Source organism: Lacerta agilis, chromosome 3 (genome assembly GCF_009819535.1).
Source record: "Lacerta agilis isolate rLacAgi1 chromosome 3, rLacAgi1.pri, whole genome shotgun sequence".
In the NCBI taxonomy this organism is placed as follows: domain Eukaryota; kingdom Metazoa; phylum Chordata; class Lepidosauria; order Squamata; family Lacertidae; genus Lacerta; species Lacerta agilis.
Window position 1 is genome coordinate 48,639,119 of NC_046314.1, and position 25,737 is coordinate 48,664,855.

Below are 25,737 nucleotides of genomic sequence, written 5' to 3' on the forward strand. Positions count from 1 at the left end.
CACAAGAAGCTGTAAAGGGAAGGAGGAAGAAGCAAAAATGGCCACAACAGCAGCAGCATAGTTATGGGTGGTTTTATGACAGTGCCAATGCCATTGTTATATAGATATGATATACACACTGTTCCAGCACCTTCTTTTCACTCTATACTGTAAAAAGGGTGCAAATATTGCATTTAGCATACCTAGCTAAAATTGTATTGATGCTGCTTGGTGCTGTCACTGCTTTTGTCATAGGATTTTCCAATGTGTGTTGTATGCCAGGAGTAGTGATAATAATGCCATGGTTGGTCTAGAGGACCCTGCAGACAATCCTAGTTTAAAGTCAAACATTTAGCTTATGTGCTCTATTAAGACCAATTTAAGATGAAATCATATACTGTAGCAGTATTTTCATCTATAATCAGAAATATAAACAGCAATTTCTCCCAAGTCCATTTATAACACAGTTACCTTTTTAAATAAGCATCATGGATGCCAAACTGAGAGTTACTTTACAAAATCCAATATAAAGTGATCATAATGTTTTTTGTTATTTTTAACGTGTATCTTACCTCCATTTTCCTTTTTGCTTGATCTACCAAAAGCTCTGCCCTTCTTTGAGCAACCATCTCTGCCTGTTAAAAAGAGTACATATGATACACACACACTTTAAAAACTGACGTGCTAAAATTCAATTTCAAAAGGCTTTTCATGGGCATCTGAGGATACAGATGTATTACTGTATCTGAGGATTACTAGTATTCCTATACACCTGTGGAAACTAGTGCAGATCCAAATTGCAATGGATGTTCTGTGGTTTTGGGGTGTGTGTTTGGGGATATCCACGCCAAAGTTGCACTGTAGGGCAACATTCGGCTGGGTGGATATACTTAAGAAGGGTTCTACTAAGTTTACAATAGTATGATGAGGCCCAATAGCATTTTTCATTATTTTTCTTCATTTTTTTAAAAAAATACTTCTTTATGTGATGACCTGCATACCTTTCAACATTCCTCATATGAAAATAGGAACATTTCTCACTCCCCCCTAGAACTGTCCATGGAAAATTTGAACACTTGGAGGGTATGAGATAAATGCAAAATTTATCTGCCTACAGATGCAAAATTTAGTAAGAATCAAAACGCTATTCCAGTTAAGAAATGCTGAAGACTCAGTGAGTCAGGAGCTTTGATTTTGTATAATCTGCACAAATCCAAACGCAACACATGGCTAATAATGTATTGCTATTAGTTTGATCATACTACAAAACTGATCAAACTAATGGTAATACATTATTAGGCATGTGTTGCATTTGGATTTGTGCAGATTCTTCTGCATTGCAACACAGGGGGTTTTTCTCTGTTGATTTTGTTTAAGTCTGCAATCCTGTGCATGCTTATCAGAGATTAAATTTCATTTAACTCAATGGGACTGGGGTTTCTTTGGTAGACATGCACAGGATTGCACTGTAGTTTTTGTTCATAGAAGCCTCCTGACCAACTGGATCATTTGAATTTCCACTTACTTCAAATTAGCACTGCATCTGCTTCAAGCCAGGTGGGGAGTCTCAAGAAGACACTCTCATCTAGACTCCAGAAGGCAAAACAATTCTAAAGCTGTTAGGATACCTATGTGCCACAGAAATTACTGTCCATCTTTTAGTGCTGCACCAATATTTGCTTTAAAACTCCTACAATATGAGTTTGGATCCTAAACCTACAAGCAGGGACCCTATACTTTTTATCTGCAATACACTGCCTATTAATAGATACTGAATACTTACTCTTATTTTTGCCTTCATGTCTTTTATCTGCTGCTTCTTCTCAAATTTTCTAGCTTGTTTCTCTTGCCATGTTTGCACACGCTTGGGAAGAAGTCGTTCAGAAACATCCTCTTCATCAACTTCAAGGTAAACTGCAACATCAGGACAAAGGCAGCGGTCTGCTAAATACTGAGCTTCCTCTGCTGTTCGAGGAAAACCATCCAGTATAAAACCTGTGGATCTAAATGCAAAAAAGTAACTGTCAATTTTCCATGGAGTTCCCAATTAATAGCAAGAATGTAATTTCCCACTAGTAGGCAAGGGATGGGCATAGTTGGATGGAAAAAATCCAATCAGGATTCGTAAGGTCAATATTCCAGGTCCTAAATGTGTCCCTAGTGCAGCTCTGCAACTGGAGAATATATTTAGGGCTTGTAGGGTAGAATGGCACGATGGCCACTTACTGTGAATGTTCCTTCTGGTCCAGTGATACTTGTTATACAGTGCAAGCAGTATCAAGCAAGCAGAGAGAGAGATTTTGACTCTCCCAACAGTTCAGAATTGAAATGGAGCCTGGCTTAGGAGGCTCCATTTCAATTCTGAACTGTTGGGAGAGTCAAAATCTCTGTGTGTGTGTGCGCGCGCGCGTACATGACACTGGAGGAAAACAATGGATCCTGTATGTAGATGCCGAAGGAAAAAGAGGAGTTTCCTCTGAGATAGCTTGGACAGACAGACTCTAGTGAACAGAAGCCAATCCATGGCACTTGCAAAGAGACATCTGAAGACTGGGTGGGACTTGATGCCTTAACTGACCAAAGAACAGTACTACAAACAAAAACAGAAATCACACTAATACCAACTTGGTAAAAAGCTTTTAAATAAAAGCTCACCTAAACAGCATCTATAAATGATCTACAAGGCTGAACTGCAGTAGATCTCTTATGGTTTTTGATTCCAAAGAATAGATGACACTTATTCTGCAGCAATTTTTAAATAGAGAAGTGACTAATAATTCAAAGAAACTAACAAGACCAAACACCAGCCAGTTTCACGTTACTGTAAGTTAGTCTGTTTTTCCGATCTTTCAGATTCAGATGAAGAGATATGTTTGACCCTGGATGTGAGGCAGTGCGATCCTATACTGTACATATCTACCATGAAGTCCCACTGAGTTCAGTTCTTTGGATCTGAGTTCAGTGGGGCTAATTTCCAGGCAAGTAACTACAGGATTGTGGCCTAAGAACTATAGATAGAACAAAAAAAGCCAACCATATTAGACAAACAAAAATTACCGAAATGGTTCCTTCATCCACCAATCAAGAACAATGCCGTCAAGCACCTCCATGGGCAAGGCTTCATTTTCTATTATATTTGCCTTGATTGCTTCTTCTTCGTCTGTTAACAGCACCTCTTTCTGTTGAAATGATCCATAATACATGTAGTATTTGATTTCTTCTTTGCTTGACAACAGTTTAGCAGTATAAGGATTTTACATAACTCATTCTCTTTGCTCAACATTTTTATAACAAAATACTTCAATAAGTTTAAATTATATTGCATATTTTACATACTGTAAAACAAAGGTTTGTATATGTATTGATTTCTGTTTCCTAAGAGATACATTTATGGGACAGGTATATAGGAAAATCCAGGCTACTCTATCTACAATATTAGTTGAAAAACATTTTCTTTAAAAAAGGAATAGCTGAATCTTTTTCAAGCAACTTTGAATTATTCATTTTCACTTAGCTTTTATGGGAAATTGGATCACTATAGAAAGTGTGGAACAATGGAGGCACTGAGTTAATTCATTCAACCTGCAAATTTTTTGTTTTGTACTGGGTACAAGAGCTGGCTGGCTCATGCATATTCATTATTTAATGACTGCCACTATCAAGAGATGACTTGCATGTGAGGATGAGCCCTCCAATATCCAACACCATAGAATATTTTCATACCACATCAAACACACAGAATTGGACACAGAGCTTAAACAGTTGTTGCTTTCCGGAAAGGTGTCTCTATGTGGATTTTAGGATAAGTCCAAGTAGGATTCATGTTCCTCTATTGCTTGAAGCCAGGAGATGCTGGGACTTTAACAGGTTGTCTGCTTTTTCTTCCTGCTGAAGACTCAGTTCCATCCTTGGCCAAGTTAGAACCAAGAGAGTAAATGTTCTCTTGGATGTACCCCTTCAGACTTCAGGTGTGAATATGCATCCTGTTTTTAATTCACAAAAGCAACTGAACACTGCAAACTAGCACAACAGGTTGAAAGGCTAGGCCTAGCCTCCGACCTGACATTATTTATTAAATTTATATCCTGCACCATCCCTCAAAGTAGCTCAGGCCAGCATGCTGTTGTTTGACATGTAGGCAGGGTTTTTGGTGTATGTCTAGGGAGGACTGTAGTGAACCTCCACCTACAGTCTAAAGTTCCATGGTCTTGATTTTGTTTATTATGGGGCTTGATTTAGTTTATTATGTAAACTGGTTCAAAGATTCCTCTCAGAAAGCCATTAATGTATCCTAGGTGTTACCTCTTGAAGTCGCTTAGCTTCTTCCTCACCCTCAAGTTCTTCAGCTGCAGATTGAGGGGATTCAACCATTTCTTGCATGGTAGCCTCTTCCTCAACTTCCTCCTCTTCTTCAGGTCCAACTCTTTTTCCAGTTTTGATCATGATCAATTCCTGTAGGCGCTCCTCAAACTGAATGTGGAAAATACCTAATTTGTCTGCTAACCAACGGGCACAAACTGTTTTACCTGCTCCATGTGATCCTAAAAGACATATTCTTATAGGGGGAGCCTTAAATAGGAAACAGAAAAAAATATAAATATAAATGTTTGGATTTTATAAGAGCAGGTTTCTGCTGAATAATGCATCATTTAAAATCCTGAGATATTTCAGAGAAAAGAACTGCATTTATTTCTTAAAGGCAGATTATCAGATGATTGTACATGCTTCAGTGTTGGTAACAGAAATAAATTTGCTCTCATATCCTGTTTGTATGCTTCTCATGGGTTGGCCACTATGGAAAAGAGAACAGTGGACTAGATAAGCCTTTGGTAGGGCTCTAAAAGAGGTAGTTAACAATGCTATCCTATACGTAAATTCTATTGAGTTCAATGAGGCTTACTCCCAGATAAACCAGGTAACAGATTGCAGCCTAAATGTATTCCCATTCACTTCAGCTACTCAGCATTCTTCATTTCCTTCATTCAGCTCAATGCCACACCTTTTCCCCCTTAGTAAAAATGATAGTCCATAAACATATACTCATATAACAAAGTTTTTAGAAATTGTAACAATTATGTATTCATGCAATGTGCCTCCTATATTTAGATTCTCATAATTGAGTTAATACAGTGTCTGAGATTTTGGTTGATTAATCTCTTATCTATAACAGACATATTAAAGAAGCTGAAAATGTTGCATACTTTCAATGGCTCATTATGAGACACATATTCTTCGGGGTTTTCCAAAAATTTATCTCTGTTTTCTGGAGTTGAAAAATAATAGTGTTTTTCTCGATATTTAGCTGTGTTTTCAGTAAGTCCTGGGTAAAGGATAAAGTTTTCCTTTAGAATCACTGGACAAAAGTGCTTTGTATCTCCCATATGTCTCTTCCTCTGAGCAGCTTTTTCTTCATCCTGCAAACAGCAAAATAATTCTGATGAGCACAACTCTGATAAACATCCTTAAAAAATTAGTCTTACTTATTGGCATACTTAACCACAGAGCCTAGGGCTTGCCGATCAGAAGGTCGGCAGTTCGAATCCCCGCAACGGGGTGAGCTCCCATTGCTCGGTTCCTGCTCCTGCCAACCTAGCAGTTTGAAAGCATGTCAAAGTGCAAGTAGATAATTAGGTACCACTCTGGCGGGAAGGTAAACGGCATTTCCGTGCGCTGCTCTGGTTTGCCAGAAGCGGCTTAGTCATGCTGCCCACATGACCCGGAAGCTGTATGCCAGCTCCCTTAGCCAATAAAGCCAAATGAGCACCACAACCCCAGATTCGTCTGCAACTAGACCTAATGGTCAGGGGTCCCTTTACCTTTACCTTTATTGGCATACTTATAAGCACCCAAGGGGCCGCTGAAAGCTGCATATCTACCACTGCCCCTCACCCTTAAATGTGATCAGGATACTCAGCTCTGACAGTGCTAATCATATGTAGGCAAAGTGGTGAGGTAGGAGGGGATGGGCAAGAGGTTGTTTCAGCTGAGTATGGTAATCATGTCTAACTTATCCCCCATGGGTGATAAATGCTGTCTGAGTAAATACTCCAGCAGCTAATTGTGAGGTTGCCCCAACAACTGTTTTTTTGCATTCTGCAAAAGTAGATTAGCATACAAAAAACTGATTCTACTTGGTGGCAGTATTCACTGTAATTCTCACTGGATTGTGATGATGTGGAGCAGTCTAAAGAAAGGCAGCAGTAACACTTGCAAGTTGTATTAACTTCAGTGAAATGTGAACACATAGTGAAAGCAGTCCTGCATTTCAGTGTTATGCAGATCAGTGCTAATGAACTCGTGTAGTATGACAGACTAAATTATGCACTTGGAATGTAAGAAGGCATTGTTTTCCATTCTACCCTGTATTTCTTGTATGCAGCACTGTTTCTATTCTGCTGCAGTTAAGTCTTCTTTCAAAAACTATCTTCATCTCGCTGCTGCTGTGGCAAAATTATGTAACTTAGGTAATTATTTTTGTAAATTATTTTGTTATTACGTTATTTTATTCCATACATTTCATTCCTAAGGAAACACCATACAAACGGGACCCCCACTCACCCGGCGATCAATTAGGTATCATTTCTTTCCCCTAAATATGGTTTAATAACTAGAGGTGCCACAGGATGTACTGTTGACTCCTAAATTGCCCAAGAAGATCAATAGACTTGGTCAGACATCCCTCTTCTCTAGAATGTATACATTATGCACATACGATCCACATTTCAATAGTGTCATAGCATGTAGATAATGCTGAAGAAAACTCCCAAATCTCAGCACTCACATGAAATAGTATATTGTTCCTTTTTTTCTTTCCTTTTCTTTCCTTTTATAGGTTTGTGTATTCTGATATGTAATGTAAAATTATGTTATTTTATTTAATCTTTTATAAAATTTAATACAAATTATTTTAAAAATAATAATACATTAATCAGTATAAAACATGCATTGAGGCTGAGAACAAAACACACCATAGTCGTCAATCTGCGATTGGGGAAAAATGTATTTAAAATCATAGCTAAATATAATCTTACATTTAGGCTGTTACTTACTTCTTCCTCTTCTTCTTCCTCATCTTCATCTTCTTCCTCCTCTTCCTCTTCCTCTGCCAGTGCCTCCGCTTCAGCTTGCAAATCTTCTTGTTCTTCATCATCATCTTCAGGACCAAATTCCCAGCCATGGTACTTAAAAGGTTCTGCCAGAGATAATCACACTCTAATTTATTTTCTTTAAAATGCAAGTATAAAAGCATGCAACAGCAGAGATAAATCATGACATATTCTTTCACTAAAATTGATTGAACATAGAACAACTTTATCCATAGCAGTAATGTATTATCTACACCTGACCCAGGCTGAGTCATCATCCACTGAAGGTTCAAACCTCAGAGCCAAAAGCTCTCATCCATCAGCTGTCTACCAGAGACTACTGTAAGATCAGATCCAGAGAACATTACCCAGTTCCACTTAACCAGAGGGCCTGCCAAGAAAGCACCATAAAATTCTAAAGCCCAGAGTCCCTTTTAAGCAGATATTGGGAACCTGGGGTCCTACATATTGTTGTAGATGCTGTGCAGAGCATGTTGCATAAAAAGTAGGAACTTGTATAACCCCTTTGTTTTCACAGCCCCAGCCAGGCTGGCGAGCAGACACTCACAAGGTGTTCTGCTACCTTTGGAAGTAGATCATAAGCTCTACAAGCCTACTATAAAGCAACTTTTAATGATGATATAACAGAAGCATCCTGTTAAGCCCTTTCATTTTCATTTTATTTTATTTTTGTAAAACTAGCACTACTGCTCTTCTAGAGTTCTTGATTTATTTACTACAGTATTTCTTCTTTCAAATATCTCCTGGTCTAGAAATAATGTGAAGAAAAAATAATTATGAGAATTACTTACGTTCCATAGATTGAATAGTTTGGTCAAGAAGCATTTGCAGAGTTTGCCCTTCAATCTCCAATTCTGAAACCTGAATTAAAGGTGACTCTGAAATTGCTACTTCCGTTCTTTGCCATTCATGCAGAAATTGGGTAATCTTGCTTTTTAGTGGCTCCATTTCTACTACATCTGGAAAAGCATCCTCAGAATATTCAGGTAGCCTGACTCCTGAAAAAAATCAAACTGCATTTTAGATAACAGTTTGACATTGTATGATATTCAGGCATGAGTTCCAACACTTATGTAGCCAAAATGGCACCACCCTCACACAGCAGGGAGGTAGCAGCAGGTTGTCTGGAACCTTAAACTGGATACTCCACAGTGTAACATTTTGTTGCTGGTCCCATTTCTCATAATAATGCTTTCCCTTCTCATTGGCTCTTTGTAGCACACGCTTTCAGCAAATCAATAGTTCTTTTCAGCATAACATGCTGGTTATATTCAACTCAGTCAGAGTAGATACACTGATATTGATGACCTTAAGTCCATTAACTCCAGTGCATATACTATGATTATGATTTATGGAGCATATCACCCTATATGTTTAATAATTTATTTTTCTAACTATCTGAGAATCACAATGGCCAAGTTATTGCATTGTTTCTTCATGGATATACAGTGGTACCTCTGGATGCGAACAGGATCTGTACCAGAGCCCCGTTCGCATCATGAGCAGTCTGTATCATGAAGCGCCGCATCTGTGCATGCGCGCGATGTGATATGGCGCTTCTGCGCATGCGCGTGACATCATTTGACACGCATGTGCGAACCACCGAACCCGTGATGAACGCAACACGCAGCGTTCGTAACACGAGGTATGACTGTACTGCTAAAGAAAGGAAAACAAGGAAAGAGGCTCAGTTACTTTTTATGTTTGCGTATGGTTATTTAATTACATAGTATGTCAATTCAAGTGCATAATTCTTCACTGCAAAACTGGATTTATGGTGGAGAAAGAAAGACATGTGCATAATTGTCATTACAATATGCAACACAGGATCTCTAGATAATTGAATGGCTAAGAAAAGGAAAGAAGGGAAGAAGAGAAGAAAGGAGGGAGGAAGAAAACTTGATCTCTAACCTAGTTGAGATGCAATACTCTTCGGTGGTGCTGGTGGCTGAGGTTCTTCTTCAGTTTCAATGTGTTCTGCTGATTCTTTTGATTCTGTGAGAACAAGCAGGAAATGATTATGCCTACTGCATGCTTTGTAGAAGAGAAGGTTAACCTGTAGCCTTCCAGATGCTCCCGCACTACAACTTCCCTCATCCATGACCATTGACCATGCTGGCTGGGTAGGAGCTGGAACTCAAACTACTTCTGGAGAACCACAGGATCCCCATTTGCACTTTATAGGAAAGGTTAAAAAAGATTTCAAAATATCAAGGGAATTACTACAGAGATACAATGCTGCAATATGCAAGAGCAGGACTAATGGTTGACATGACTGAAGATGTCCAGGGAGGAGGGAGAGGAAGAAGAAGAAAGAGCTGAAAAGCATGCTTTGGAAGCTACTAGAGTTATCTGCAATTTAGGAATTTAAAATGTGGGTACGATACTGGTGTGTCATCAAAATGTGTATTATTGACAGAGGGTTTATTTTTGTTAGTAATTTAATATGCTTGTGCTTCCCACTAATGCAGTTGGCAGGCTGAGAAGACACAGCCGCTGAATTAAATTTAGAGGGACCATATAAAATCCAGCTCTTATTGTTCATTTATTCACACAGTACATGCACACTATGAAGGAAATGCTCTGAATGTAATTCTTGCATGTATGTTTGTTTGGGGATTATGGAGTAGTTTGGGCAGCAGTACACACACTTTCCATGAAATCTATGGGCTGATCACTTGGTAGTCTTGCTGCCACTAATAGAAAACTAAGGAACAGTTGTGATTAATTCCTCTTTAAGGCAGGTTTTGGATTTGAGGCTAGAGGTGGTTAGACAGCTGCTGAGATCTTTTAAGTCCTTGGCTATCTCATAATAGCCTGGGGGGGGTGTCTTTGGAAGTATGACTCTTCTTGTTTGTGCTCCTGAGTGAAGCCATGTAAAACTGAACTTTGTAGTTGCAGAAACTAACTCCAGGGCACAGACAAACCCAAAGTTTACAATGAAGAATATCAACGTTTCCACCAATTATGTTGGAAGTGAAATAAATGGCACCACCCAAATAAATAAAAATAAGTAACATTTTATTGTTTTATTTATTTGTGTGGCAAAGTGTATACACAAAAGTCTGATTGTGAATTCCTACCTGTCTTGCTCTCCTGTTGCTCTTTGGAATCCAGAGACGCTTGTGCTTCATCAAGTTGACCCTCAGTTTCTAATGATTCTGTGATTGGATATATTAAAATATATATATTTAAAAGATAAAATCACTATTGAAGATAAACTGGGATTATTTACATAACTGAGACACACTTGCCCACAAATTCATGCTAGAACTAAAAAATTTGGGGAAGCACACAGTTTCCATGAGATCTACTGGCTCCTACAAAACATCATTTGTGTGCCGCTGGCTGTGTACAATACTAAGGACTCAGCTATGTACAATTCTAAGGGCTGGCTTTTTTGCAGCCTGAATATCTGAACTAGGGTACAGAAAGTCATGTTATTACTAGAGAAGATATGGTCAAAGGAAAATGGAAAAGGAAGATAATACAAGACAAATGTCTTTGTTAGGCAAAAATCAATGGTATTGTGTGCAAATCTTTGACAATGGCATCTTTACATTATTTCATTATTTAATAAATGATATTTGAGAGAAATGAAGTGCAAGCAAAGGCATGGAATAATGTTGCACAGAGTTTCTTTTAATATAAAGAAGGATAAGCCACATAGTACAGAAGACCAACCTCCAGATTTTTCTTTCTCTTTAGTCTCGTCAGAAGCAGAAGGTTGTATTGCTTGGCCTGATTCAGTCACTGGTGGCATTTTGGTCTGTGATTCAGATGCAGATGGATGGTCTATAAAGTCCATGGATTCTGTAGGCACAATAAAACACATCTTTCCTAATGTTCACAAAGCCACTTTAAATATTCAAGGATAGAAATTGATACTATCATTAACAATATAAGGACTCTTCATGTGTTTTAATGTGTTGGAAGCCACCCGGAGTTGCTGGGGCAACCTAGTCAGATGGGTGACTTACTTACTTACAGTGGTGCCTCACTAGACAAAAATAATTCATTCTGCGAGTATCTTCGTCTAGCAATTTTTTCGTCTAGGGAAGCACCAATGCAAATAGCGGTTTTCGCGCGACAAAAAAAAATCGTCTTGCGAGGCAGCCCCATTGACAATTTCGTCTTGCGGGGCAGCCTTCCGCTAGCGAATGCCTTTCGTCTAGCGAGGCATTCATCTAGCGGGGCACCACTGTACTTACTTATTTTTTCACTAGGCAACAATTCTCTTTTTAGGCTAGATGTACGTTCCAATAGGTAGGCATGTTTGAAATCACACAGGAGGCAGAATTACAAATAAGGCCTGGTTACATACATCCCAGTGATTATGACTAAAATCAACTCTAAATTACGAAATATCAAAGAGATGTCAGCCATGTTCAGAACTTGGGATATTTCCCTAGATAAGTCATCAGTGACAGAGGCTTTTTAGTGCTGGATCACCCACCCAAGATCCACATAAAGCCCACTCTTAATATATTTCTAAATTGATCCCAATGACTTTTAAAAAATTTATCTGTTCCCAAAATGTCTTATTCAAACTTTTTTATCATGAAGAGTGCACAAGATCTAACAAGCAACAGATGATAACATCTATACAACAGAATTCACAGCCACGCCAAATGTGTTCTCGCCCCTCCCTAGCTTAGTTTGCTTACCTACGTCTGGTCCTCCTAATCTTCAGCCGCTCTCTTGGATCTTGACCTCTGTCTGGTTTCAACTACTGTATACATCTGCCTCTAGTCATTTGATTTATGATTTATTGCTCTGGAAAGTGCTTGTGTTAGACCATGCATCTGTCCCATTAGAACAGCCTGCTATGGTCTCAGAGTCTGACACTCAAGAGCCCCCAAACTAAGGCCCGGGGGCCGGATGCGGCCCAATCACCTTCTAAGTCCGGCCCACGGAAAGTCTGGGAATCAGCATGTTTTTACATGAGTAGAATGTGTCCTTTTATTTAAAATGCATGTCTGGGTTATTTGTGGGGCTTGCCTGGTGTTTTTACATGAGTAGAATGTGTACTTTTATTTAAAATACATCTCTGGGTTATTTGTGGGGCATAGGAATTGTTCATATTTTTTTTTCAAAATATAGTCCGGCCCACCACAAGGTCTGAGGGACATTGGACCGGCCCCCGGTTGAAAAAGTTTGCTGACTCCTGTTCAAGAGTCTATGATTACTTCTGAGGCCTGAAAAGTACACTTAGTGGCAACGTTTGTCACTGTGTAATGTATCAAGTCCCTCTTAGTCAAAGAACACAACTAAAAAGTTTCAATCAACATTCCATATAGACACAATGCCTGCAACAATATAATCTATTATGCTTGCTTTGGGAGAATAGAAACTGAGTACAGTATATGCAGTTATATGCAGGTGAAATCAATCTGCAACAGTATATTGCATCATCAGGCAAAGGTCAGCATGACTGAGATGTTTGATTAGTCAGTGTTGGATTATGGAAATCAAATTGTAGCTTGGGAAAAACATGTTTTCTCAGGCAAAGAACTGTGGCTTATCTTCAATACAGGCATTTGTGCATGACATTCTTTTTTCCTTGATGAATAACTGTTTGAATGGAAGATAACAAGTACCACCAACCAAAAGCTAACTTTATCTCACAGAGAAATATTTCAGCAGCTTCTATAATTTTTTAGGGTTTAGTTCAGAACTTTGTTCATGAGTCAGTGAGCTGGAGGAAAAAGAGAAGGCAAACGTACCGTAGCAAATTCCTCCTCCTCCTCCTCCAGCAGGAACCTGCACTGGCTATCAATCCCTTCTGCAAACAGGAGTCTTTTCTTTTACAGAATCCAATGAGTATACCTTTTCAGAAGGCAACTCCATTAATTTCTAAACATATACGTTTAGTACTGCACCTTGAAATGATTTTTTTTTTTTAAGAAAGAGCATACCGAATTAAATAACCCAGTAGTGATATATGGAAGTGAGAGCTGGACCATAAAGAAGGCTGATCACAAAAGAATTGATGCTTTTGCATTATGGTGCTGGAGGAGACTTGAGAGTCCCATGGACTGCAAGAAGATCAAACCTATCCATTCTTAAGGAAATCAGCCCTGAGTGCTCACTGGAAGGACAGATCCTGAATCTTAGGCTCCAATACTTTGGCCACCTCGTGAGAAGAGAAGATGCCCTGGAAAAGACCATGGTGTTGTGAAAGATTGAGGGCACAAGGAGAAGGGGACGACAGAGGATGTGATGGTTGGACAGTGTTCTCGAAGCTACTAACATGAGTTTGACCAAATTGCGGGAAGAAGTGAAAGACAGGAGTGCCTGGCCTGCTCTGGTCCATGGGGTCACGAAGAGTCGGACACAACTAAACGACTAAACAACAACAGATTCTTAAGTATTTTTTTTAAATATTCAGCAATGCCAAGTGACTATCAAAGGGAAGCATTTAAACTTTAGAAATAAAAACAAACATTAGGTGACTGAAAAATCATTCATATATTCTGCATTTTGCACAGAACTATGTCCAAAATGAAGGCTATCTTGGCATGTGCTTTATAACAAGTTGAGATTTCAATTTCTTATGCACAAGCACCACAAAAAGGGCAAGAGTGAAGATGCTCACTCTTGTGCAGGTATGCTCATTCAGAGGAAGCAGCATCATCAAGCACTGCTTTTTGCAGTGCTTATGCATATGGCAGGAGGTATTACGGTATATTGGGAGCTAAGGTCCTAAGTCATACAGGGTTTTGTGGGTCAAAACTAGCACCAGGGCTGGCCTAGGATATAGAGTAAGTCAAATAGTGAGCATACACAGGGAAGTGAATATCTGGGGGCTCAAAAGAATGTGGGGGGCGCTGGGGAGAGGGAGGCTTCTGTTGCTGCCACTGCACTAGAGCATCTGCTGTTTGAAATTAGTTGTTTGACTAACTAATGACCAGCCTTCTCAATTGGGTCCAGTGGTTGAGCTCAAATTCACAGGATCAGCTTCCACACAGAAACAATTCCAAATATTGCTATTGCGCTATTTTTTTACCTCTCTCTTCGGCAAATTCTTCAGCTTGCAGTTTCAGCATTTCCTGCAGTTCTTTTCTGCAATTAGTAAATTGTACAGATATTTATGAGAAACTGGTTAAAAATGCTAGCTCATTCTTCATTAAATATATTTCTGGAACAGGGTACAAACGAATAAATCCTAATGTTTTATTAACAGTATTTCCTAGTTGCTTTTCTCACAGACTGCACCAAAGCAACTTACACTGAAAGCAATTACAAACTCCAAAGTTAAAAACCAAAAACACAGCTACTCAGATAAGAGGCCGGAGCAGGACTAATACATAACAAACTAAATTAATATACCCACAAGGTAACAAAATGAAATTATAGTCGAGTGAGGGCATACACATTTATCTCCACAAAGGCTTTGGCAAATAACTGTGATTTTAACTAGAGCCAAAAATTCATCAGGGCTGGCCCCAAGCCTGTAGAAGGAAGACATTCCACAGCAGGGGTGCCTGCATCAAGAACACTCTCTTATACATTGCTGCACAGTGTGTGATTGACAAATGTGGCAATGATAAAGAGGAAATCCTTGCTAAATTGTAACATCTGGGCAGGCATATTGGGGTACAGGGGTTCGATCAAGTAAATAAGTCCTAAGCAGTGTAGGGATTTGAATGTTAGAACAAGCATCTTGAATTTATCTCAGTAGCAATCCAGCAGCGATACACTGCTTCTTCAGAGACGGTGTAATATGTTATTGGTAGGCTGTCCTGCTTAACAGCCTACTTGCAACTTTTCAAACAACCCCAAATGCAGCTCCATGTAGAGGGCAAATGGTGTTTAATTTTTCAAATATTTTACTTTGTTTCTTCTTCCTCTTGTTTCTTCTTTAAAGATTCCTCTATTAGCCTTTTTATAATTTTAGCATCAACTTCTTCTTTATTTGCTTGGTACATTCTAGTGAGCAATATCTTTCCTGCAATGTAATAGAAAAAGATGCTATGAAACAAGACTTAGAATTTACATATAGTTTCAAAAATTAAAGAGAAATTTCATATATCATGGAAATATCATTGTACAGTTTAGGACAGGTCTGTTTCTGAATTAACTTCTCTCTCTTTAGTGGATTACTTTTGATGCTCCGTAGGCAATTAACTCCTTTTCAAAAAGTTAAGAAGTTTAGCTGGCAAGAAAATGGAAGGAATAATAAAGATAAGCTTTTTTTCTAAATCAGACCTTAATTGATGCTTGCAGGCAGTTTTTCCCCAAGCTACTTGTGATAGCTCCATGATTAAAAAATAGTAATTGTTCAGAACCCTGGTTCAGTTCCTGGAAACTCTAGTTAAAAGGAACTTGTCAAGCAGAACCGAGAAATACCTCTGCTAGAGACCTTGGGGAACTGCTTCCTGCCAGAGCATACATTGTTTGGCTAGATCAGGGCTGGGGAATCTACATAAACAAAAGCAGAGCCTGCTGGATGAGGTGAAGGGTGCATCTAGTCCAGCATCCTCTTCTTTCTGGTGGAAAGCCAGGTGCCTGTGGAAGCCCGCAAGCAGGACATAATGCAACAGTGCTCTTCCCATCTGCTGCTTCCAGCAGCTGCCTTTTCAATTGGCCCTGGAAATCTCACCCCTTTCCAAAGATCTCCTTGAGCAATTTTGCCTGACTGGAATGTCTCCTTAAACTTTTATAATGCCTCTTTCTTGCCTGCGAGGAAGTGTGGAGTGTGTGTAGGCACTTCCAACTTTTACCTGGCTGGAATATAGCCTACTCAACAATGGTAAGAGTCAGATCCATTGCTCTGTCTGCATTTGCACCTGTCTCCACCCAACACTGCCATGCAGTCTTTAGAAGGTTACTAATAAGTCCATTTGGCTGAAAAAGTTTCCCCACCTTTGGGCTAGATGAAACTATGATCTGGCCCGGTATAAGGTAGTTTCACATGGTCATATACTTCCCACCCTGGAGGATTGTTTCAAAAATAGCTTTAATGTTAGACATTAAATTTTAAACATGCACCAACCATTTTGTTCAGCATTCTTCAAGCAAATCACAGTATCGGGTAGAAGTTCTTTTTCTACCAAAGCTGCCCAGTGTTCTGCAAATGGAGGGAAATTATCCAAGACCCATCCTCCTTTTTCTGCAGCTCCAGCATATCTGTACTTATTTGATTTAGAAAGCTGTAATAAAACACTGCCATTAATAACAACAAATAACATTTATGGAGCTATTAGTGAATTGTAGTGTAGTAGTTAGATTGTCGGACTATGGCTGGAGAGACCTGGGTTCAAATCTTCATCATTTATGACGTTCTCACTGTGTAGCCTTGAGCCTGTCAGTATTTCCCAGTCTAATCTACCCAACAGGTGTGTTGTAAGGATAAAATGGGACAGCATGTGAATACTGTCTTAAGTAATTGAATTCTGATCAAGCATATCAAAACGAGCTCATATATGATACATAAATGTATTAGAAGGAAGAGAGGGAGTTGTAAATTTGTGCCAGTTAGTGGTTGCTTCCACACTGGCCCCTTTCCTCCTTAAAATTGTCATTCTTTGTTCACTCACTTTCACAGAGAATCCAGATGGTATAGTTGACAAATTGTTACAGCCAAGTGTTTTCTGTATTCCTCAAATTTGTTCAATTTTGGTAACAACAAATCTTGCAATAAAACCCAACTACAGAGCCAGTCTGTCTAGTTAAAACACACTAGTGGGGCTTTTTAAAAGATCCATGTCCCTTCAATTAAATGTTTCCTGTTTGCAGGTTCCACATTTTGTATCGCTTCCCATCAATCATAGTTAGGGCAGTAAATGGTAAACTCTTAATTATTCATTGTTTGAATAACCTTTCTTAATTACCCCAATAATTAAGAAACATTGGGGGAGGGCTTTCAAAACTGATTTCCTCTCATTCCAACTCCTCTGCCATTTTTATAATGTTATTTGCCAATAATTAAAGACTTTGGCCACGCTAGAAACTGACAATGGAAACAGTGCAGTCCTATGCATGTTTACCCAGACGTAAGTCCCACTGTGTTCAATGAGGCTTTCACTCAGGTAAGTGTGCACAGTGAGCAGTCTAAGAGGAGACTTTCCAGGGGCAATTAAGAGGCAACTCATCACACATCTCCTAGCCATGAGGATCAGGAAGCAATAAAATGGGCAGGACTCACAAGCAGGAAACTTTTAATTAATATGGAAAGGTTGTCTTGGGAAGTTTAACATTATGTAGGAGATATTGGTCATGAGGAAGTATTTTGCTGGATGGTAATATGTTATACAGGGCGAGTCCTTTAAAAGAGACCCCATGGATACAGAGTACACATGTTCCATGGGGCCTCTTTTAAAAGACTCACCATGTATTAAATACTGTGTGCAGCCTCTGTTTCCTGCAAAAGGCGGGGAAGTTGTGATATTAGACACAAAGGTGCACCAGAATGGTGGTGCTCAAATGACTGATGGGAAAGCATTCATACTCAACAGTATACAAGCAACTAGTGTGGTGGGATGATGCCATGGAACCGCCCTCCCAACAATAACAGCATTGCCGCTGATTACCTAAACAGTGCTGGTGTGGGGCAGGGTGGAGTGGAGTTTGGGGCTGGGAGGGGGGCACCAGTAGCAGCACCAGACTGGCTCCACTGATGTGCCTGCATAATCCCAACTTTGCCTCCACCCTGCTCCACTTTGGTAATCAGCAGTGATGCTGCTGCTGGGAGGGCAGCTCCCTCCTACCATGCCAGCTGCCCCTGTACACAAAACACCAGCTGTTGGCTTTAAACCACCCTATATTCTTAAGTGAATATATTCCAAACCTATATTCAAAATAGAGAATTTGAAAATAAAATTCATGAAAATGCACATTATGAGTAACATTTTTTTTTGAAATAACAGTACATTTCCTTTGATACTGGTACTTTTACCTCAGTAATTGCTACTTCTAATGCATCAGCATATGCTTCTGGTGGTAGCAGTATTGGAGATAACATTACAGCTTCAATGGCTTTCTGTACTATCTCTTGCACCTCTGGATGCTCAGATGTTACCTCCGAAGACTGGGGCACTGAGGTTTCTTCTGTCACTGATATTAGAAAAATGTAAATGGGAACATGCAGGTAAACATTAGATTCATTTTTCCAGAAACATTGGTTTGACACTTTATACCTGCCTGTGACTGCGTTCCCTGTGGAAATTTCTGCTCAGGTGATGCTCCCACACGTGGAAAAGGCTGAGGCAGGGATCTCTACTTCTGTCTTTATAGAATGTCATTAGAATGGCCCTTCCTCTACGCATTTCTAGCTACACAGTGAGTGTGTAGAGGAGAAAAATGCAGGCAGAAGAGCTAAATGCTGGGCCAATTAAGTACCTTAAACAAAGGCAGACATATCAAATTATCATTGATAAATTATAATAAGAATTGCCCAGGCTACCTCAATGGACACCCATTTCTTTGGAAAATGCTTCTGATGGTGACATATGCTCACCACACACTCATCTCAGTGGTAAAACACATTAGTGAAACAACTAACTTGGGCAAGTGCACAGGCAACAGTCCTCTGGTCCATTTCTGAGCCCAACGCAAGGAACGGAGATATCTCACAGACTGCCTACTCCTGCATGAACCTGCCCAAATATTATGATCCTCATTCAATGCCGTTTTCTGGATTGGTAATCTGCAGTGGGGCAGGTAGGTCCCGAGTAGGTCTTCCTTCTCATTTGCGATGTCCCACCCTTTGAAAATGCTCCCCAATGTCAACAGACTCCATTAACTTTGGCAGGTGTAACTTTTTTATTTACCCAGGATTTTAGTTCGTTTTAGCTGTGTAAAATCCAGAAAAAGCATTTTCCCACCCCACCTCAAATGAATATTTTTATTCCATTTTAAAATTTAATAGTGCACAGGTAACTCACAAGTTACGCATATTTAACTAGCTTTACACACTTGGCAAATAAAAATAAAAATGGGGTGGAAAGTGGGCAGGTGTCTGGGGAAAAAAGACTTTGACAATTACACTCACCATTGAACCCAATGTGATTTGACTATACCCAACTTTGGCTTTATGCACTATCGCAAGATGCAGCCCTGGTGTAAGGTGAGAGTCGCCTGTATCATAAACTGCTTTGAGAGGTTGCTTATGCTCTACATAAAATATATAAATAAACCTGTCATCACTAATAAAAAAAATGCTCTGATTAACACTTCCATTTTGAATAGCTAACTATTGCTACTAGATGGTTGAACAGTGTTCTCAAAGCTACCAACATGAGTCTGACCAAACTGCGGGAGGCAGCGGAAGACAGGAGTGCCTGGCGTGCTCTGGTCCATGGGATCACAAAGAGTTGGACATGACTAAACGACTAAACAATACAAAAAAATGATCAACAATACCAATTTCTTCTGCAGCCTGGGATGGAGACTTCTCTTCCATTTCACTTTCATCTTCTTCTTTTATGGTAGTACTTTCTAGGCATACAAAGAAAGAAAAAACACATGCACACATATATGTATTCAGTGTTTTGGACAATCGTTTTATTTGTTCCCATTATCTTCTCTCTTACTATGTAAGGACCCTGCCATCAGCTGCATCCACTAATGTTAAAATCAGAACACCATCAAATGGATGCTTGTGAGAGCAGACAGGTGGGCATGTCCAGGGAGGAAAAGGTATAGATAACCTAACCAAGGGGAGGGATTTCAAATGCATATTAAGTAAGCACATCCACCTTTGTGGCAGGATCTAGAATCCATCTAGATTTAAAGCAGTATGTTGAGACTGAGCATGAATGGTTCTGGATTAAAAAACACACGCACCACTACAGTATATTTTTGTGATACAAATGGACAGTGACGTCCACCCTCAGAGCAGCAAACATGGGGGCATCCCCCGGGGGCGGGGTGCTGCTCCCTAGTGCGCGCGCACACGCCCTGACGTCACGACGCATGCGCAGTCCACCCAAGATGCTGGGCGCAACAGCCGGCACCCCTTCCGTGCAGGCATCACGGCAGCAACTTTAAAAGTTGCCGCCGCCATGCCCGCACGGAAGGGGTGCCGGCTGCTCGTGCCCGGCATCTTGGGTGGACTGCACATGTCCGCACATGCGCACTCCACCCAAGATGCCGGGCGCGAGCGGCCGGCACCCCTTCTGTGCGGTGGCGGCAACTTTTAAGGCTGCAGCGTGTGAGCAGCAGCACAGACAGGCGTCTGTGCTGCTGCTCGCATGCTGCAGCCTTAAAAATTGCTGCCACTGCACAGAAGGGGTGCTGGGCGGTGGCTTGGGAGTGGGGTGGTGGTGGCGCCGAGTGTCACCCTCACCCCAGGCTGGCACCCGAGGCACTCCGCCCCATCGCCCCCCCTCGGTACGCCACTGCAAATGGATTAATGTGTGTACACAGCCATAGTTTCAGATTCTGACCTGTTCTCACAAACCAAGTTACTGTAATACCTTTTTGGCTAGCAGATGTTGTAACACTATGCTGCACTGAACTTATTTCACCAGTGGTAATACCCTCTTCATATTCATCTGGTTCTTTGTCACTTAAGTCTTGGGCTATCAATGCCGCTGTAAGAGAAAATTAAATATGGACAAGATCTGTCAAGAAAAGACAACTACATTTTCTATTATAAAAGGGTACAGCATACATTTTTACAGGGCAGCATGGCACCAATCCAAAGGGGGGGGAGAGGAATCACCAGCTTCAAAGCCTTGCTGAGTTCTTCTGGCCTCAGGTGGTGCTTGTGCATTCCTCTCTCTTTAGCACCCCCCCCCTTTCTTAAAAAAAGATTGTTCTTACCAGCTCCAAGAATTGCATACTTCCCCCTGCTATTCTGGGGCCATATTGGGGAATGGAAGGGTTTTGAATCCAGCAGCCTCCCTCCAACTACCCCTGCAGCACTTCCTTTTTGCCTTCTCCACCATAAGTGGTGGGATAGCATGGCACACTTACACAAGAATAAACTCAACTGAATATAGTTTTTTTCTGAGTAAGCATGAAGATGACTGCACTGCAAATGCTTTGGAGTTTGATACTACTTGGATTACAATATGATTTAAATATCTGAAATTGCTAACCATACTATTTGTGTAATACTAGGATAAACAACCTAGTGTCCTCCAGATGTTCTGCACTATAACTGCCATAATCCCTGACCAATAGCACGCTGATTGAGGCTGATGTTTTAGTCTGGAACATCTAGAGAGCACCAAGTTGCCTATCCCTGCTATAGTAACATCATGATTGCCTTCCAATGGGAAGGCCTTCCAATATAACACAAATAACTAAACACCTCAAATTTTACATAAAACAACTTCACCTTGCTCCTGGTACAGTCGTTCATTTTCCATTTTTTCTTTCACTTTCTGAATGCCTGCCTGAATTGCTTCATAACGTGTCTGCTCAATGAGTTGTAATCTTGCCTCTTCAAATTGTGCTGTAAGAAGACTCTCCATATCAATAACCTAAATAAAGCCATTGAAAGTAAAGTATCAGGGGATTGTGGGAGGGAGAAAATTATGCCTGCACAATTTTTCTCAAAACATAGAAAGTGGTAACTTGAAGAGCCCTGCCTCCTTATGTCACTTGCACCAATTGATGCACCTATTGCCAAGTCTGGTAACGAAAGTTGAAACCTCATAAAATAGAAGTTAACCTTCTTTTGATGTCATTTATTTTCATTGAAAAGTATTTTTCAAGGATCCTTGTTTTTGCTATTGACCTATCTGTCCCTGTACCTTTAAATCTGATATATATCCCCTCACCTTTATGGCAAACTCTTTTTTTTACTAAACATCTCATTGGGAAACCCACCCACCCACCCCATTTTTTCTGCAAGGTCCTTGGAATCTCAAATTGGGCACTTAGGACAGCCCAGCCCACTTACTCTTTGCACCACTGGGCAGTGTGCAGGCAGAGGGAACTGATTGCCTGATTGCTGAAACTCTATGGTGCCACCTCTGGAAACACTGAGATGGTGAACTGCAGCTTTCAGCCCAGCGGGATGAGGTGACTGATAAAACCAATAAGGACCCACCTGGCCTTTCATAATTGCTGTGTCTGGTCTGACTCCTCGATTTGAGCAACTCATTGCTTATTGTGTAGGTTGAGCTGCAAGCCCTGCCTGAATCTGCATAGCTACCAGTTTATCTACCGGCATGAGACCTGGTCTCGTACCTTGACTTTTGTTTATTTAGGATCCTATCTTTGGTTCCTTGTCAGCAAAACCATCACATGACTGGGAGTCTTAATGTAATTTAAATAAAATAATCTATAGACTAAATTATTGTCATTTATACACAAGTATTAATTTATACCTACCTTTCCCTGATAATAGTCTGCAATCAAGCCACACAAGGTTGTACGCCCAGATAATGGAGGACCAAATACTACTACTTTACAAGGTGGAAGAGGCATAGGTGGTAGAAGATAGGGACGTGGATTCAGCATAAACTCCTTCAGGGCTTCTTCACTTGAAAGTGTATACATCTTACCTAAGAAGCTAAAAAGAAAAGAAAATCATAGAATGACAGGCTTAGGACTTCACTCACATTAAGGCACACTGGATTTTGGCCTACCCAAGGGCATAGTCTGGTGATCCCATGATAATTTCCCCATTTTTTAAAGCCACAGGACATGCTCGTCCCCATCTGCTGCGACGCCATCTGTATCTAGGTGCTACAAGTTTGTAGGCTGCAAGCACCCGGAACAGTTCATCCTGTGTGCCAAAACAAAACAATTAAAGTGCTACAATTATTTTACAAAGTGATCAAATATCCTCACATATTTCCAAAAATTACTGCACTACATTTACATACTACTGATATGTAGCTTTGCCTATGTAGGGCACTGCACAATCATAACAAGGGCCATAGGAGTTAAGGGACATGGAGGGGGGAAATTGTAATTTATTTATTGTAAATATTTATATATACTGCTCTATTATGAAAACATCTCAAGGTAGTTGTATCAAAAATGCAAGAAAAATAAAATAAATCTAGCAGTGTTACTTGTTAGTATAAAATTTAACTGAAAAAGGTATGACAAATGACTGGCATCAATAGCTGGCAAGTATAGGTAGGCCTTCATAAACAAGTAGAAATTAAATCATCTTTGCCTTATTTCTATGGGGAGGTTAAAGAGTGGGGGCCACAACAGAAAAGGCTCTCTTCCTGGCCTCCATACGATGAGGTTCTACAGGCTACTGCACAACCACAAGGGCCTCAAAATATGACAATCTAACCATGTTAACAATTATTTGTTTTGGAAAGGTGACAAACAAATGGGGGGATTAAAATGTTGGACACAACAAACAGTGTTGAGCTGATGAATCAGGATCAGCTGTTTGGGAGCCTCATGGAATATATGCTTCCAGTTTTGTCTTATGTTTCTGCTAAATAAAAAATAAAAGATTTCTTAAATCTATATCAGAATTAAATGTCATTGCCACCTTTACATTATAATGTGCTATTGCTATTGCTGCAGACAACTAACTATAACACATGCAAAAATCAAGCTTACGTTATCCAGTCCATCCAACATTTCTTCCTCACCACTCTGAAGTTTGGTTATAAGAGCTCCATTTCGTAGGCCCATGGACTGAAGACGAGATATTACTGTCTAAACAACAACAAAAACTTTTTTGCATAAATGGTCCTTTATACATTTAATGGATATCACATATGTACTTGTCGAAATATAAAATCAACAGGCATTTGGCAATTTACTTGAGTACCCCTCAAAAGTAATCAACAATCTTTTTAAACAATGGAAAGAAAAATTCTAAATGGGATCAGAGAGGAATGGATTCACTGACACTTCCAATGTCCTGTAGGCTTCTGCTGACTAGGGCACAAGTTTCTTCCTGCTTTTTCACTGTAGCAACTCCAGGCTGGTAAAGCTGAGGAGCTTGAGGATTAGGCCCTGCAGAAGACCTACAGGATCCTGCCCCAGAAATTCCCTATTTCAGGCTTTCCTGCTACCATTAGCAATAGTTTTGTGTCTGCTTGGGCACAGCTGAAGCCTCTGCTGCAACACAGGATTGCATTATTTTATCTCCATCAATAAAAGATACCAGCTGCAATGCAGAGTCCTACAGAGGAAAGGCTTTCCATTTTTGAAAGGATAATATCTACAAATGTGAGGGTTTCAACTGTTTCCTTCAGATAAAGAGTTCACAAACTGAAGCTCTGTAAAAGTCCTGCTGTCCTGAAGAAAGTAGTACTGGAAAGCCACTTCCGCCCATTGGCAGGTGGCGGCGTTGCGGGCGTCACGATCTGAGCACGCGTGCAGGGGCTGTTGCACAGCCCCTGCGCGATTGGCCGGATTCCCCGCCGCCTCTCCCTGAAGGCCGACCAATCCGTTCGGCTGAGGGGAGGAGCCAGCAGCCCTTTAATTGGGAGACGGCGGAAATCCTTCCCCCTCTCCTTCACTGACCCCAGCTGCATCGGTTCTCCCGCCCGCCCACCCTTTAGGTTAGCTATTGACCTTGCTATGGACTTCGGTTGGTCGCCCCAGTTGGCTGGGGGGCCTGGTAGGACTTTTTCCCATTTGGGCTACCCAAATCAGGTTTTTTCGCCTACCTCGTAGCAATTCGTCACAACTTTTGGTTTGGCAGTTAGGCATTGGATAACATCAATAGAGGTAAAAAGGGGAGGTAGCGCCATCACCTGCCCCTCATTGGAAGGGTATTCCGTTAAAGATTTCCTGGGGCGTGGCCCTGTCCGAAGCCTAGGGAGGTTAGGGCCTAAGGCAGTGTTTTTCAACCTTTTTTGGGCAAAGGCACACTTGTTTCATGAAAAAAATCACGAGGCACACCACCATTAGAAAATGTTAAAAAAAATTAACTCTGTGCCTATATTGACTATATATAAAGTAATTTTTCAATTTTTCCCACGGCACACCAGGCAACATCTCGCGGCACACTAGTGTGCCGCGGAACAGTGGTTGAAAAACACTGGCCTAAGGCATGCCCCAACGGTGATCACAGGGGCAGTTCTACTTGATAAGCATCAGTGGGGCTGCCCTTGGTGGTTAACCCTTCACAGACCTCCAACACCCAGGTTGGGGTCAGATATAGTGGTTAGGATCCAATGCCTAAGCCAATACCGCTCAACATCCGTAACCAATAAAGTTGTGGCCTTTACGCCCATTAATTCGATACAATGTCTCAGGTGTCATTATTCATTCAGGAGGGAGGGACATTGCCATGCAATTGGGGACAGCTCCTTCCACCGAAGGAGACCAAGCCTCAGCAGATAAACCTGTACCACTGAAGGAGAACAGCATTCTCCATTTAACCGTGCAGGAAGGTTCATGTGTGAGAAAGGTATGTACAGACACCACAACATTCATGAGATTCTGGATGAGAGCATGTCTCTGTATTGCATATTTATTAAGAGTTCAATCTAATAAAATCCATGTCCCTGCAGATATAACAAAAACCTTTCTGGGTATCATATTCCAAGCATACTAAATGAGTCTGCTTCTTGTAAAAAGAGCACAAGGCACTGGTGAAATATTTAATGATAGCTGGAATTGAGGCTAGTAAGCATAGAAATATTCTTGAGCTCCTGGCAAAAATAATTGCTACAGTGGTTTTTGTGTCACAGTATATTTATCTCTGTATGTGGGAAGAGACTGATGATCATCCTGATGTAGAAAACTATTGAACCAATATTTT

The 25,737-nt window shown here is 40.5% G+C and overlaps 1 protein-coding gene across 1 annotated transcript in view; it reads right to left on the reverse strand.

The window, feature by feature from the left end:
• AK9 (adenylate kinase 9) overlaps positions 1–25,737 on the reverse strand; it is a 57,516-nt gene that overhangs the window by 16,614 nt on the left and 15,165 nt on the right. Inside the window, exons 10-29 of the mRNA XM_033145385.1 lie at positions 23,577–23,675; positions 22,634–22,773; positions 22,377–22,557; positions 21,376–21,520; positions 20,390–20,623; positions 19,452–19,526; positions 17,986–18,143; positions 16,084–16,276; positions 14,922–15,036; positions 14,095–14,150; positions 10,770–10,898; positions 10,169–10,246; positions 8,997–9,080; positions 7,877–8,083; positions 7,029–7,171; positions 5,181–5,393; positions 4,282–4,548; positions 3,037–3,158; positions 1,759–1,982; positions 552–610 (exon numbers count right to left, since the gene is read on the reverse strand). Coding sequence (XP_033001276.1) covers positions 552–610; positions 1,759–1,982; positions 3,037–3,158; positions 4,282–4,548; positions 5,181–5,393; positions 7,029–7,171; positions 7,877–8,083; positions 8,997–9,080; positions 10,169–10,246; positions 10,770–10,898; positions 14,095–14,150; positions 14,922–15,036; positions 16,084–16,276; positions 17,986–18,143; positions 19,452–19,526; positions 20,390–20,623; positions 21,376–21,520; positions 22,377–22,557; positions 22,634–22,773; positions 23,577–23,675 — 2,922 coding nt within the window. The remainder of the gene's footprint in view (positions 1–551; positions 611–1,758; positions 1,983–3,036; positions 3,159–4,281; positions 4,549–5,180; positions 5,394–7,028; positions 7,172–7,876; positions 8,084–8,996; positions 9,081–10,168; positions 10,247–10,769; positions 10,899–14,094; positions 14,151–14,921; positions 15,037–16,083; positions 16,277–17,985; positions 18,144–19,451; positions 19,527–20,389; positions 20,624–21,375; positions 21,521–22,376; positions 22,558–22,633; positions 22,774–23,576; positions 23,676–25,737) is intronic.